This window comes from Protopterus annectens, chromosome 5.part0, assembly GCF_019279795.1.
Source record: "Protopterus annectens isolate FY-2018-M chromosome 5.part0, PAN1.0, whole genome shotgun sequence".
Classification (NCBI taxonomy): Eukaryota; Metazoa; Chordata; order Ceratodontiformes; family Protopteridae; genus Protopterus; species Protopterus annectens.
This window is the reverse complement of record NC_056735.1, coordinates 1,229,400,130-1,229,415,945: the sequence shown is the minus strand read 5'-3', so window position 1 is coordinate 1,229,415,945 and position 15,816 is coordinate 1,229,400,130. Positions and strand designations below refer to the sequence as shown.

At 41.7% G+C, this 15,816-nt stretch overlaps 1 protein-coding gene across 2 annotated transcripts in view; it reads left to right on the top strand.

Moving 5' to 3' along the window:
* LOC122801610 (CLK4 associating serine/arginine rich protein) overlaps positions 1-15,816 on the top strand; it is a 1,938,306-nt gene that overhangs the window by 1,232,553 nt on the left and 689,937 nt on the right. For both annotated transcript variants that reach the window (XM_044071085.1, XM_044071086.1), the window contains exon 13: positions 10,376-10,627. In XM_044071085.1, the coding sequence (XP_043927020.1) occupies positions 10,376-10,627 (252 nt within the window). The remainder of the gene's footprint in view (positions 1-10,375; positions 10,628-15,816) is intronic.

Below are 15,816 nucleotides of genomic sequence, written 5' to 3'. Positions count from 1 at the left end.
TGGTCTGGTACATAAACAGGGGGGAACCAGATCTTACCCCCTTTGTCAAGAAGCTCTGAGCATCTGGCAGTGGGCAACAGCTTCCAACCGCTTTCTGATAGCAACACACATTTCGAGGAAATCCAAAGTAATTACAGACAAATTGAGCAGTGCCATATTATGGCCTTACGAGTGGTCCCTTATTCAGAAAGTTGAGGAAGAGATCTTCTGAAAATGGGGTCAGCCTTGCTGCAGCCTCTTTGCTTCACTTACCAATACCAAATGCAGCAACTACTTTGCCCTGATTTCCCCCTCCGGAGAAGTCAGCAAGGGATGCACTTGTTCACGATTGGCCCCCGGGACTTCTTTATGCCTTTTCTCCAGTTCCACTAATTCCCAAGTTTTTGCAGAAAACAAGTTTCTTGAAGATGGCATTAATCCTAATTGCCCCTTATTGACCTCGACAGATTTAGTTCGGATTCTGGATTCTTTTCCAGACCTTCTGACTCGCCCATCAGGGATACTTCATCCCAGTCTGAACAATCTCAAATTAACAGCTTGGCTGCTCCAGTTCCCCTGATTGCTAAGTTTCCTTTCCTTTCGTCTCCAGTCGCACACATTTTATCATCTTCCCATAAGTTATCTACACGTAAACTGTAAATGGAAGAGATTTGTTTCGTGTGCCAACAATAAACAGATCCCTTTACTGCACCCATACGTTCTATTCTAGAATTTTTGGCTAAGCTTTTCAGTGAGAGTGCTGCTGCAGCCACCGTTAGAGTTCAGTTGACAGCAATTTCAAATTTTCATATAGGAGAAAATGGTTTTAGTATCATGTCAAACAGACTTTTGTAAAGCATTCTTGAAGGGAACGATGATGCTAAGAACCCCATACAAAAACTCTTACTCACCTCGGGATCTGAATTTTGTGTTGTCAGACGTGATGTGTCATCCTTTCGATCCGTCTGCTACCTGTGACTTGAGGTATCTTTCTTGGAAAACACTCCTTTTAGTGGCCATTACCTCAGCAAGGAGTGTTTCAGAATTACAGGCTTTATTTGCCAAGCCACCTTATCTGGTATTTCTTAAGGACAGGGTTTCTTTATGCACCAACCCCATATTTTTGCCCAAAGTTGTTTTTGAAAGTAACCTCAATCAGTCTGTTGAGTTACCGGTATTCTTCCCAAATTTCCAAAATAAAGGGGAATATTCATTACATCTACTGCACGTTCATAGACAATTACATTTGTACCTACACAGAACTACAGAAATCGGACATTCAGATCAGCTATTTGATTATAACTCTGATGTTAGGAAAGGCCTACCAGTATGGAAAGTTACTTTATCCAAATGGCTTTCTCACTGTATTTCCTTCATTTGTACTTTTAAGGACAAAACTCTCACTACCTCTGTTAAAGTTCATTCCACTAGAACAGTAGATACGTCTGCAGCCCTTCAAGCTAGGCTGCCTTTGGATAATATATGTGCTGTCACAACGTGGACAAAACCTCATATTTTCATTACTCATTACAAAGTAGATTTGGCCTCAGGAGTAGTTGATCTTTTGGTTCTATGGTTCTGAGGAATATTCTCCCATGAGTCACCCAAGAATCAGGTAGCTTGGGACGCGGTCCCATCAGTGAGAATAAAGGCGAGATTCAACATCACATAAAGTAGTTATGTACTTACCATAACATCCCATGTATGTTGTCCATGTCGACCTTTATTCTCACAACCTACCCTTCATACTCCAAGCCTATACTCTTGGGAGACCGAGTAGCACTAATTTGATATTGAAGTACTCTATAGCCTCAGAAACCATCCTTTTCTGTTAACTCATATTAAAGGTAAAGATTTTTTATAGCTTATCAGGGGCAAACAAGATACGATGGAGTTAAGTAATTGCATTATGGTAAGGTAGACTGCCCACGAGCTTTGCTGAAGACCTTGAGCTTTTATAAAAGACCGAGATGGATCCAATGTATCGGATCCGACAATTCAGTGAGAATAAAGGTATAGAAGGACAATACACATGGAATGTTATTGTAAGTGCATAACTTCTTTTTTTCGCACTTTTACATAATCAAAAATCCAAATTTCAATGTAGGAGATGCAGTTTTGATTTGTTCGTTTTAAACTTCCTCCTGGGATTTCAGAAAGCTTGCTGGATAAGCTGTTTTAACTATTTTGGATGGCTTGTTGCAGCATAGCTAAAGAAATTTCACATTACCAACACATTTCTGGTTGCTTTTACGTTTGACAGATGGTCTGGGGTTCTGGATTTTAATGTGCATACAATGTTTGATATTACACCATGAGTCAGTCAGGACAGATCTGTGTGTCATAGCTGATGATATCCTTTATTTCCAACTGTAACATTCAGTTCATAGATTCTGTTCTGTATGGCCGATCCAGTCTATGGGTACTCAAGTCGCATATTGGAGGCAAAACTGGTGCTCCAGTATTGAGCTTCATCAAAAATTATTTTCCCGTAATGTGTGTGTATGTGTGTAGAGAAACCTTCAATTTTATTTGCCACTATAGCAGTCAAACACTTTATTTGACTCAGTGAAAGCCAAGAGCTTTAAAGCTGATCTGGGCAGTACTGCTGTGGTTTGAAGTCCCAGAAACACTGATAGAATTAGTGCAGGCTGTGTGCAAAGACCCACTGACTCAAGTATGAACAGTGTTTGGCCTCACAGAGGGGTTTCCATTGGGAGTGGGTGTACACCAGGGTTCAGCTGTGAACCCATTGCTGTTCATACTGGTAATGGACTACATTAGGAAACAGGTTGGCGGGGACAGATCAACAAAGTTGCTGTATGCAGATGATGTGGCATTACAGGCAGACTCTGAGCTAAAACTTCAACAAATGATAGGAGAATGGAATGCAAAACTGAAGGCACATGGGATGAAACTAAGCACAAATAAGATGGTGGTAATTTCAGCAAATTGGAGAAATCATAAGAAGCTGAGAATAGAGATAGATGGGGGATAGTGGAACAGGTAAACAGCTTCAAGTGTCTGGGAGGGGTTGTTGAGGGGAAGGGTAGTCTGAATGAAGATGCCAAAGCTAGAATCAGAGGGGCTGCAGCTAACTGGCATAGAGTGTCAGGTGTAGTTTGTGACAGAAGAATGCCAAAGAAGCTGAAAAGTAAGGTGTACAAGACAGTGGTGCGACCAGTACTATTGTATGGTACAGAAACCTGGGCAGTAAAGACAGAACAGTTGAAGAGGCTAGAGGTGATGGAAATGAAATGCCTGAGAAGGGTGGTAGGATGCACACTGTGGGACAGACAAAGAAATGAGGACATATGAGCAGAAGCCAGAGTAGCTCCAATTGCAGCAAAGCTCAACGAGAACAGAGTATGGTGGTTTGCACATGTGCAGAAAAGCAGAAGGCCATCTGGTGAAGAAGATTTGGGACAGACAAGAAGAAGGTAAGAGGAAGCGAGGACGTCCAGCAAAGAGAAGGATTGTGTGAAAGAAGATCTGCAACAGTCAGGCAGGAGTGTTGAAGGCAGGAGTGTGGCACTGAATCGAGAGAGTTGGCGACAGTTAACACGATACCCCAAACCCATGTAGAAAAAATGGGAAAAGGGGGGCTGGTGATGATGAAGAAAGCTAAAGAGCTCCTCATCTTAATTGAATATATAAAACTTTACAACTTTGTTCTCCTAGGAACTCTGCTATCGCTTAGACAATTATAGCTCTTGTTTGTTAATGGGAGAAGCCTTTTTCTGTTTTGCTCTGTGTGTGTGTGTGTGTGTGTGTGTGTGTGTGTGTGTGTGTGTGTGTGTGTGTGTGTGTGTGTGTGTGTGTGTGTGTGTGTGTGTGTGTGTGTATCCATACAGATCCCCGACGGCACTTTCTGCCAAAGCAGAAATCACCGAACATATAACCGAAAGTGCTGTTCACCGAATCTGCACTTTCAGTTACGTATGCTGGTTGTGCCAGTCCCACTACAGTGCGGTTAAGGGAGAATTCCCTTTTGCCCACTATAGTGCGACTTCGGAGTGAGAATTTAAAAGTAGGGGTGTGGAGGGGGGGTGCAGGTGCAGGGGGGCTTGCCCCCCTGCATAAAAGATTTTTTTTTTTTTGAACAGACTTTAATGAAAGCGCTTTTTCGGTGAAAATGCTTTCGTTAAAGTGCGTTCGGGTATTGTGGATTCGGACTATTGAACTTTCGTTCAATAGTCCTAGATCCGTATATATATCTGTGTGCGCAAACATTATATAATTATGCATGTGTAGTCGTTAGATTTAGATATTATATTTGGATAGTGAGATTTAGCTTCTGTTGTTACTGTTATTCATTCATTGCTGTTTCTGATTTTCTGTACTCATCTTTGTGTGTGTGCGTGTGCGCGCGCATGTGGAGTTTACTCTTACTATGGAGAATGAAACGAATTTAAAAAAAATGCCATAAATGTGGCCATAAGTTCCCCATCTGAAAATGCCTGTGAGTTACATATAGTGTGCTTGGGAGTGGAGCACATTTCACCAGATTGTTCCATCTGCAAGAACTTTGGATCCTGAGCTCTTTCTGACAGAAAGAATAAACTGATTATCAAAGGGCTATTTCCCCCAGATCCAGAAGCAGAGAAGCCCATGAAAACCACAGAGAAAGACAGACATTTTGAAAAGCATAAATCTAAGGAAGGAGAGTTATGAAGGTGATAAAGGATTTAGCGCAGTCTTCAGCTCTGAAGGTCCCAGCGGTAGTTTGCTTCAGTGTCAATTCTGCATTCTTTCCCTTCTGCTCCATTTCTTTTAGAAGTAATAATCATTCTGGACAAATCCCCAGAGAGACTGTTGAGCTGGATCTGTGTGGAGAAGGAAGTATCTCGTATTCCCTCTCCACCCCCTTCAACCTATTCATTCAGATCTTACAGAAGTACATACAAAAGCAGATCTGGATTGTATGATGCAGGCTTTTTTCAAGACTTAAATACAAATGGTGGGGGTCTTCCCATCCTCTTTGATGTTGAGGGTGGATAGAACTGACCCACCATCTCCTATATTATCTCTTTCCCTTGTGCTTGTGTCAGCACTGGTGGTTACAGAGCCAATCCTGGACCAGAAATCTGTTCCTTTGGTGCCAACCAGAGTCCCTGGATTGGCAGCTGAGGGATCCACTCCAGCACACTCAACTTTAAGGCTGTCTGAACTGAGTTTGTCCTTGGGCTGTTGACTTGCTGCCATGTGTTCTTTGGATTTGCGTTGTATCGCTTCCATGTCTATGTTGGAGACTTTGGCCTTTGAGTCATCGGCACCAATCCTGTCCTTGAAGCCTTCCACCTTTTCTGCTTCTGAGATGCCATCCTCAGTACCAGCTATTTCTCCTTCAGGAAGAGTCGATCCAGTTACTGTGGTGGGTTCCTTTGTTCCACCTGAGATTGATATGGCTTTTCAGGTTATGGGAAGGATTATTTCTTCATCGATGTCAGACACTCAAGACTTCTGTGAGGATGGTTCCATCCAGTGACTCTCTGTCTCTGTCTTCTGTGTCTCAACCGTATCATGCATCCATGGGTCAGAGCTGTGGGTCAAGCCTCAAAAGCAATGTTTATCCACAGGTGTCCTCCTTTGAGGAGTTGTGTTGTATCCCCACCCCATGACATTCCTAGAAAGAGGATGTGTAAAAGAAGACGCATTGACTCCTCATCAGAGTCGGTCACTTTGAAAGCTGACTTGGAAGATTGAGACTTTCCCCCTTCTCCTCCAGAAGATCTCACTTTTGGTGTGATCCCTGAGTTAATGCAGCAGTGGAGATCTTGGTCCAGTGACCCACCCTTACAGGGTGAGGAGATCCTTTTTTAGGCTTACATTTTGGCCCCCTCTTCATCTTGTATGGTCACTCCTGCAGACTGTTTCATTTATCTGGCTGTCAGATGGTCATGGCAGGAGCCCAAGACAAGTGAATGGGGCCTTGGAACCCCCCAAAAATTCACAAGCCTCACCCCCAAGAACAGACAGCACTGGGCTTCTGCTGGTTGATTGCATTATTGTAGCAGTGGCTGCTAAGAAGGGGCTGCCTGATGCACTTTCTGCCCTTCTGCCCATAAGCAATCCGGGCTGTGGACAGTTAGGGATGGAGGTGTATATTTTAGGGATATTTACACTTGGGCCCTATAACTGTACAGCACTCATAAGTCACTTCCAGAGGGATTTAGTGCATCAGCCACTTGCCACTCTGAGAAGACTGTCTACATTGGACTTCATGAGGTAATTGGAAAGTTCTGAGTATGGTACTAAATATCACCAACCTCTTTATGTGGCTCATTCACAGTGCAGCTGATGGAGTGGCTTGGGCTGCAGGAGCAGACTTTACAGTGAGACATCAGGCCTGGCTTCACCTATGTGACTTTGTAGACAACTTTAAGGCATCTTTTGCTAACACCCCTGTATAATGTGTCATCTTTGTTTGGTCCTTCCATACAAAAGAAAATGCATAAGTATGAACAGGATGACAAAACGCATTCTGACATGTTAGTTATATTTGAGCCCTAACAATGTTTGTATACCAGGAACCAAAAGTGTCCCTAGTTGCTGTGGTTTAGAAAAGCCAAGCATTAGCAATTTGAGTCCACTTCTGACAGGGGCAGCCCTTCAGTGCTTTAAAACAAAGATCTCATGCACGTTCTGAACCTCAGTAATTTTTAAACAGTTACATGAAGAAGACCCAGTTCAGGATGGTTGCAATGCAGTCCATTTTGCCTTGAATATAGGCAAACAATTGGATGTACTGTACAAGTCTTCAGAAAGTGGTGTTTAAATCTTCAAGAAACCTGTCCTCCACTGGGAGCCAGCCACTTCCAGTGCAGGGCCTGCCGTTTGATCTTACTACAGTTCCCCAGGTGTTCAAGTGCATGGCCATTGTAACAGTACATGTGTGACTACAGGGGATCAGAGTCTTCACCTGTGTAGATGATTGGCTCTTAGCTGGCCCATCAGTGTAATCATTAGCCATTGCCAGAGATGAGTATTATTAATGCTGTCTGTTTTTGGATATATCCATAAACCTCCAGAGGTCAGTTCTTTGACGCAAACTTTTCAGTTAATCAGATGTCACCTGGGCACCTCTACATCCATAGTGTCATGGCCTTTAGACAGAATTCAGACATTAAGGCATGCTGTCCAAACTCTCCTCCTCTGCAGTTGTCTTACAGCTGCCCCAGCCCTCAGGGTTCTGGTACTAATAGCTTTATCTGTTCTAATGGTGCAGTTCACTTAACTTCTACATGCGAATTTTGCAGTGACTTCTAAAGGCTTAGTGGCCTCAGATTTCTCAGCATCTTTCAAAATCTGATTATCATAACCAACTTTTACAAGAAACAGTTAAATTCCTCCTGCATTCATTCTGCAAGACCATTTGTTCTCCAGCCACTGGTGGCAGTAGAGACCACAGATGCCTCCTGTTTAAGGTTAGGGGGAGCATTGCAGGGGGAGGATGGTCCAAATATTATGGACTCCAGAAGAGGCTAGGTTTCACATCACTGTGTTAGAGATGTGGGGAGTCCCTCTCACACTGAAGGGACTTCAGGGCTACCTCCATCTAGTGGTGATTTCTGTCCAGACTGGCAGTATAACAGTTAATACATCAGCAAGGAAGGGGACACCAGATCTTATCCCTTATGCTGGGAAGCAGTGAGGGCGTGGCATTGGGTGATTGTTTTGCATCACTTTCGAATTGCAGTGTACATCCTTGGAAATATGAGTTGTCTTGTGGACAGGCTAAGCAGGTCAATCCTGATGCCTTTGAAGTGGTGTGTCAATCTAATGGTGGCACAACAGATGTCAGACACTAGGGCCATCCTTGCTACAGTCTGTTTGCTTCCTCACCCAACTTCAAGTGCAGCAAGTTCATTAGTGCCCCCCCCCCCCCCCCAACAGTCAGTCCAAAGATTCTCTGGTCAAGCAGTGGCCTCTTGGGCTACTTTATGCTTATCCCTCTTTATCTTAATCCCCAGATATCTGCTGAAGGTAATAGAATGCAAAGCCAAAGTGATCCTCTTTGCCCCCTGTTGGCCCAGGCAAACCTCATTCTCCCTTCTAAGGCCTGACATCAGAACTTCCAGGAAACCTCATACTAACCTCTTAGTTTCTCCATTTCTAGTGATGGCCAATAATCCAGCCTTATACAGTGATATAATTAGAATTTCTTCTGTTTCCCAGAAGAAATCCACTCAGATTGTGGGAAGTAGAAATGTTTTTAATCTAGGCATCTTCAAAAGACATTGAAGCTTTCTCTGCTCCTTTCCCAAATGTTACACTTGCTGTGTAACATATTCGACTCACGTTCCAGATTTTCTAGTTAGTTTTATAGCTTATACCTTTTAATATGGTTTGTACATTGCAGCAGCACCTTTCTTGAAATCTCTTAAAAAATAGAGGCACAGTAGTACAGCCAGACTTTTGAGTTTGTGAATACCATAGTTAACTACTTTGGCTCTGTATTTCATAGGGACTGTGAATTCTACAATCATATGTATCAGGGGGCTTTAAAAGAAAGCATTTAGCATCCTTTATTGGAGAGGTGCTGTGTTTCACTTTCCAATATTAAGCAATATGATTCCACAGCAGTCACTTAGTCATATGTGATGCTGAGAACTGATGCATGAATGTGTGTGTAATATACATACATATGTGTAGTTTGTCCTTCCATAGTAGAACTGCTCATTGATAATCAGAACCTTTTTGAAATTGATAGTATGTTTATTAAAAGGCATTGAAGTAAGTTGTTTTTGGTACCTGGCACATTGTATATGACCCTTTCATTTTGCTGATTGTGATTTAAACTTGAAGTAATTGCTTCCACTTTTGTTTGTTTTTTTTTTTTTTTGTTTTTTTTTGGCCCTGGAGTGGATTCATGTGTTTGATCATTACAAGTAAACTGGTACAACAAACAAAACTGCACCACTGGTTTCAAGCATTGTACCATCATCTATACAGCTTGATTTAAATTTTGATTTCACCTATTTTTAAATTCCCATAGGAGTTGAAAAGTCAGTAACTTTGACACACCATTCCTTGACATCTGTTTTTAAAGAGGGGCTTTCAGATTATATATGAGATGAGTGGCTCGTATGCAGCATTTTTTTTCAAACAGTTGTTACCTTTTCGAATTATGTACCCAGGCTCTTGTAAGGCATTGTAACACACTGTTCCGTCTTCCTCTTCTTACTCTTGTATTTCCGCAGTTAATCTTATTGCAGTCAACATTTAGCACTGGCAAGTGAGCATTTAGTTTTTGTTTTGTGGAAGGTGCCATGCTGAACTCGTATCAAGCATGGACTTCAGAATTGGTAACTGCTTTGAACCGTCTACTTTGTAGTGCACTGTCTTAGTAAAGTGTTTAAGATAGGCTTTTATGAATGTATTCCTTCTGTCCCCTTTCCATATTTCCACATGCACTTTCTTTCCATCAGCTTTAGAAGAATGTGCCTTCCAGTTCTAACTTGAGATTTGTGTCTCTTACACAGTGTTGAAATGCTATACATTTTACTGCTGCTGAGAATAGTTTTAGTACCGTCCGGTTTGAGTCATAAAGGGAATTATATCAAAGCTTTATAGAACCTTTGTCCTGCATTTCATTGAAGTGCATTTTGTGAAAGATAAGGAGAACTGAACAAAACAGTATAGCGTGTTGTCATACAGATCAGTATCTCAAATAGTTGCTCATCTGGACCTCATTTTCAAACCTTAACAGTGGAAACCATATTTCCATGTTTTCTGTTGCTGCTTTTTGTAGTATGAACTTTGCAATGAAGTGCAATAGAGTGATCATGTAAAGTCATCTCACAGGTTATGTTGCAAGGGAGTACAAACCACTTAGTAGTCCTTAGTGTTGTTTCATGCTAGCTGGCCTGATTTGGGGTAGGGGATATTTTAATGTATGTCAGAAGATGATACAGCTAAATTTAAATTGCTGTACAAGCTTTAATAATACTGTTGTATGTATTCAATGGAATATCACTGATTTTCTGTCACTTTAAAATTTCAATTGAAATTAATTTAGTGGTAGTTGTTAGTATTTTCTACTTACTCTTTGTGAGAATCACAACAATCTGTAGTTAAAATCAGGAAGATCAGAGAGTATTGTCTTTCTTACGCTAGTTTCCACATGTGATTAACCTAATATTTAGTTGTATGCGAGGGCTGTATTTTCTTCAGTTCTTGAAGAGAGATTAGAATTATACATGTTTTGGCATTATGTAATCAGTTGTAACTTCATTGTAGTAAACCTGTTATTTATTCAATGTTGCTGTAATCAGATGTGCAGGCAAATGCAAAAGAAAGTATTTAACTTTTTACATTTCAGCAGATGTGGTAATTCCATTTAAGATCTGTATTCTGTGAAGTAATTTTGACGCTTATTTCACTTCTTTTCTAGGAGACAGGCGTCATCTTCATCATCATCTTCATCTTCAAGTTCTCGGTCTGGTTCTCGATCACACAAGTCAGGTGGTTATCGCAGATCTACAAGGCATTCTCGGTCCCGGTCACGAACAAGGAGATATTCTCGGTCACACAGTAGAAGCAGGCGATATTCAGGAGGTGGCTCACGAGACGGGCGACGGCGCACCAGATCAAGTTCACACTCTGCTGATAGGAGTAGACATTACAGTTCTCGTTGGAGGTCCAGGTGAGGAAGAGCTAGTAAATTTTCTAAGCTGAATTATTTATTTATTTATTTACAGCTTGGAAAATGTAATAAACTTGTATGTGGCAATTCTGTTTGAGGCAGGCAGAGTCTTCACTTGCTAAACAGAAATACAAAGTAAAATTAGCCTTACCTTTTTTCTTGGTCATGTGGACATTTTGCAATAAATCATAATGATAATCTTCAAACAAAGCACCAAGCCAGATATTTGTTCCGCCTTCAGACACTTAAATGTTGATTTAAAAGATTTATTCTTTCTCTGTTTATTTTACAGTAGTCACTCTCCTGAAGATATGATTAAGTATTGTAACCTTACACATGGCATCTTTTCTTTGAGTAAGAGTATAGACAGAATTAATGTTGGCAGAATGATGAAACATCAGGGCATATAAAAGTACCTGTGGATATTTTGATCTCTCAGTGCAGTTTCTGATGTACTTGACACACCTGAAGAAAAATAACTGGAATTCTGGAAATACCTTGGAAAACATATTCAGAATAACTTTGTTTGTAGCAATACTGTTGTGTATCTTAAATGTATGAATAAAGCTATGCTCATCAGGCTTGGCCTTCATGAGGTTGTCGTGCACATTAAGGTAGATGTATATTTTTTCTTGCTTCTATGTTTGGGTTGGCTCCTACCAAACTGAAATATAGCTAACTGTTGGCTTTCTGTAGTTTCAGTCTTTAAGGCTTTGTGAAAAGTTTTCTTGAATATTCGTCATTATTTTTTTTCTTTGCAACATTGATTGTGTCTGTCTTCATGAATGTGCAACATTTTAAAGTTATTTATAAACCTGTATCGTATGTTTGGTTGGTTTTTATCCTAATGAAAGTCTGTAATCTTTGCAAAGATGTGTATCACTGATGTTGTATATGTGAGTAAGCCAGTCCCCATCAAAACAGAGTAGCTAGTGTAGTCTTGGGGTGTGCTGCGTCTCTGCTTAAGTCATGTAAAAGTGGGTTCCTTACCATTGATTTGTGCTGACAGCAGTTAACCTCGGCTCATTTGACATGACATTTAATTTCTCCTTTCTGTGGTAGAAATAACACACACATGCTTACGTTTGTTTTGGGACTCAAATCCTAAATTGTGGCGAATAGTACATGGTGGAATCACCTTCTAGCCTTGCTGCATTTTTTTAGCTCCAGCTGTCTTGTCCTCACTTTGTTGTATATCTTGTGATCCTTCTCAAGGATCTCTGCTGCAGCAGAAGTCCCCTTATGTTAGAGTTAGCCACAGGTAGAAATCTGGCCCAGCATGACTGTTGGGGCAATCAGACATACCCAGAGTAGATCCATCTCCTTCCCTATGCTAAAGCTGCCATGAGAATGCTCCATCTGAGAAAGGAGAGTGATTTGCTCTTGCTAGTTGTGGTTTGATTTTTTTGGAAACTTTTGTCAGTGGTTCATAATGTTCCCCAAAAAATCACCAACAAGTATGCAAGTATAGGAGAGAAGCCGTGTTAAGCAGTCTTGGAAGTAGACAGGGTATGTCTTACAGTGCCTCCTCCACTTGGGCGAGGGGTATTATGTCCCCTCCTGTGAAAAGTGTAAGAAGATAGTCTGTGCTCTGCTGAGCGCTTAACTTGTTTTTTGGGGGGCATAAGGACAGTGGACATCTGCCGTAGCCCCAGTCATAGAGTCTTTATAAGCAAGGAGAGAGAGAAGATTTAAGTCCCCATAGAGAGAGAAAACTGCAAGCTCCACAAGATGGGAAGGCCATGAAAGATACTAATTAAGGAATCAGTGAGCAAGGAGACTGGTCTTAGAGACCATGTTAGTCCTTTTATGTTATTTTTGTTGATGCTCTGTTAACTGAATTAGTATGCTAGGCTAGCAGCTGCTTTTCAAGGTACATCTGAGGTGGTATTCATACTGACTAAACTTGGCTCAGGTACTTGGGGAAATTCCCATACTTCATTAAGTGCCATGGTATTGTTTTTATCCAACTGAGTTGCAATTAACTAAACAGATAGTCTGTTTGTGTAAGCTTGAGGACACAGCCCTTAGAAAGGCACGTTTGTCTGTACATAGTTCCTGCATCTTTGTTGGTGGCATTGCCATTTTTGTTTCACCCTTTGGAGGTAGAAAGCAGACCTTGAGTGCCAAAACCAAGACATGCTTCTTTTTTAACTCTGTCATAGGCTGGTGCCTTTCTTTTTACTTCTGTGGATTGGTGGTATACTTGAGAGTGTTTTTTACAAAGAGAATTTTTTTTAAATACCTTTATTTAATTATCACTTAAAACGTAGTTTCACACACATTAGTAAAAAGAAAAGTCATACTAACATGTTATTTATGGATTACAGATTATATTTTATGCCCTTCCATATCACTGTTGCAGTATTCTTTACAAAAGGGATCCCCTGCCAAGGGCAGCCCACCTTCTGGCCAATATACCAAAGCTTTTAGTTGTAATGGGTATACCATATGTCAAACATATGGTCCTTGCACACAAACTGTTGAGTGTAAAGGTGACATTCAGATGTACCATCCTCAGAAATTCTTTGCCGCCAGTCCGAACGCCATCTTCAGATGTTCTTTGTGTCTCACTGTTGCAGTCATTACATTTGGGTTATCTGCTTGCAGGTAGCCCTCAGTCGGCCTGATCTTGGGTCCTGCATCGGTTGCTGTCCCTTTTTCCATGATGTCAGGTGTATAAAACATGCAGCTGACGCCATTACATCAGTCTTTTTTGCCGTGCGGTGCCCGAAGCAGAAGCAGTTTGCAAGTGCTGGTCGGCCGACTCCTGAAATTTTCAATTTCGAGTTTCAGAACTGAAGTCTTCAACTAAAGCAAAGTACCCCGTTGGGGAAACCTTTTCTTGCTCCTTACCGATGTCAGTAAAATTTAATAATTACATTACTTGTGGAAAGCAAATACCCCATAAAGATTTTCATTCGTACTGTATTCCTTGCCTAGGCCCTAACCACGACGTAGCTTGCTGTCGGTTTTGTGCCTTATTTAATCAGCGCACTGTCCGTCTTTGGTATAGTTTCACTTCTAAATATTTCAGTTCTCGGTTTAATTATCCAGAAATGTCGTCGGTTAGCCATCTGACTACCGGGATTCTGAAAAAATGCAAAGATAAAGACAGAGACAGGCTGCTGAGGTCCAAAACTGCCGACGGCGCTTCTCCTAAGCCAGTCGCCAGTACTCAGTGAGTCTACTGAGACCCATTCGGAGTCCGGTATGCCGCGAGATGCTTCAACTATGGAACCCACGGATGTCTCTACCTTGGATGGGTCTGGAGCTTCTGTGCTGGCACCGGCTTTTGAGGGTGTATTCAGGCCTACGGACTTGCATGTTAAACCGACGCCTCCTTCTTTACTTAGGCCTAAATCTTGAACCATACCTAAACAAATGATGCCCAGGCCACATGCTCAGGCCTCTATGCTTAAAAAACAAATGATAAGAATGTCTGAAGATCTAATAACTCTAATCAGGGGTAGCCAACCCCCCCCCCTTTCTAAGAGGCCTAGGACTGAAGTTGATTATGAATCTTCTGACCAGGATTCTGTTTTTTCTGATTCTTCTGATATCTGGATTTGCCCTTATCTACTTATGAAGATTCGGATGCAGAAGACTCCATTCCCTCTGTTTCCCCTCCTGAGGATTTTTCTTTTGGTGAAACCTTACTTACTCTAAGGGAGCATTTCCACTGGGAAAGCCATGAGTTTTCTGATTCAAAAAAGAGGCTTAGGGATTTCCTTCTCCTACCTCATCATAGGCCTTTAGCTATTCCTCCTGTACTTGACATTTTTGATGATGCCTTTTCAGAGTCTAGTTTGGCCCCTGATTCCTTGCCTCCTGCTTCCAGAAAACCTGACAGTTACTACAGGGTCCCTGAGTCCCACAAGTTCCTTTTTAAAAATACTATTGCAGATCCAGACACTATTTCACAGGGGCCCAAGGGCATTAAGGCTTCTACTGCTATAAATCCTACCCCTTCTGATAGAGACTCCAGGGCGCTGGATAGATGTGGTAAGAAGGTTTACACTTCTGCAACCTTGGCCATTAAGGGCTTTAAACTGCCAGTTTCATATGTTAAAATATCAGCAACATGTTATTGGACTGCTTAAACAGAAAATGATGTTGATTCCTGACTGTGTGGAAAATAAAGAAATACAGGATTTAATGCATTTTTCTGAATAAATTGGAAAACATACTTTGCAATGTGGTTTTGATTCATTAGAGTCCTCTTGCAGGGCTGCTGGTACTGGGTCTGTGCTAAGAAGGCATGCTTGGCTTAAGGCAATCTTTGCCTGATCATGTTAAAGCAAAATTGTTGGATGCTCCCTTAAATCAGGACCGCCTGTTTGGCAGCAAGGCTGAGGAAGTTCTTAAAATGATGGAAGATAAAGCTAAATCTATGCAAACTATTAAAGATTTCTTACAAGTTCAGCCTCCTAGATTTAGTAGGCACTGGCCCTCTAAGAATTGGTCCTTTCCAGCCCCTTCCAGGTCTTCTCAAGCCAAACCCAGACACAGCAAAAACCCCAGGTTTCAGTCCCAGGAGACACACAGAACTAAGCAGTGGGGGGCCTCCACTTCCAAATCTGGGCATAATAAGACTCCCCCCTATGGTAAACTATCTCAATGATTTTCTTTTAAAATTTCCAAGCACTTATCAACTGACCGCCCCTTTGGGGGAAAGATTGCTCTTCATTGCAAAGAATTGGGAACTCATTACCCAGGACAAATGGGTTTTAAGTATAGTGTCTCAGGGATACAGATTTCACTTCCACGTGTTGCCAACACCAAGTGGGTGGCCAGACCTACCCCCAAATCAGTGGGCAGAGGCCCAAAAACAAGTACTTTCTCTCAAGTATGGGGGCTATTCAACTGGTACCAGAAGAGGAAAAGGGACAAGTTTTCTACTCGAGACTTTTCCTGGTACCCAGAAAAGACAATTCATGGCTTCCTATCCTGGACCTGTCTATTCTAAACACCTTTTTGGAGATACCAAAATTCAAGATGCTGACTCTTCAATTACTTCCTATGCTAAGCAAAGATGCCTGGTTGGCAACACTAGATTTAAAAGAAGCATACCTGCACATCCCAATCAGGGAATCTTGCAGAAGATACCTATGCTTCAAAGCAGGCTGTACACACTGTCAGTTCTCTGCACTGCCCTTTGACTTATCTACTGCGCCCAGGGTATTCAC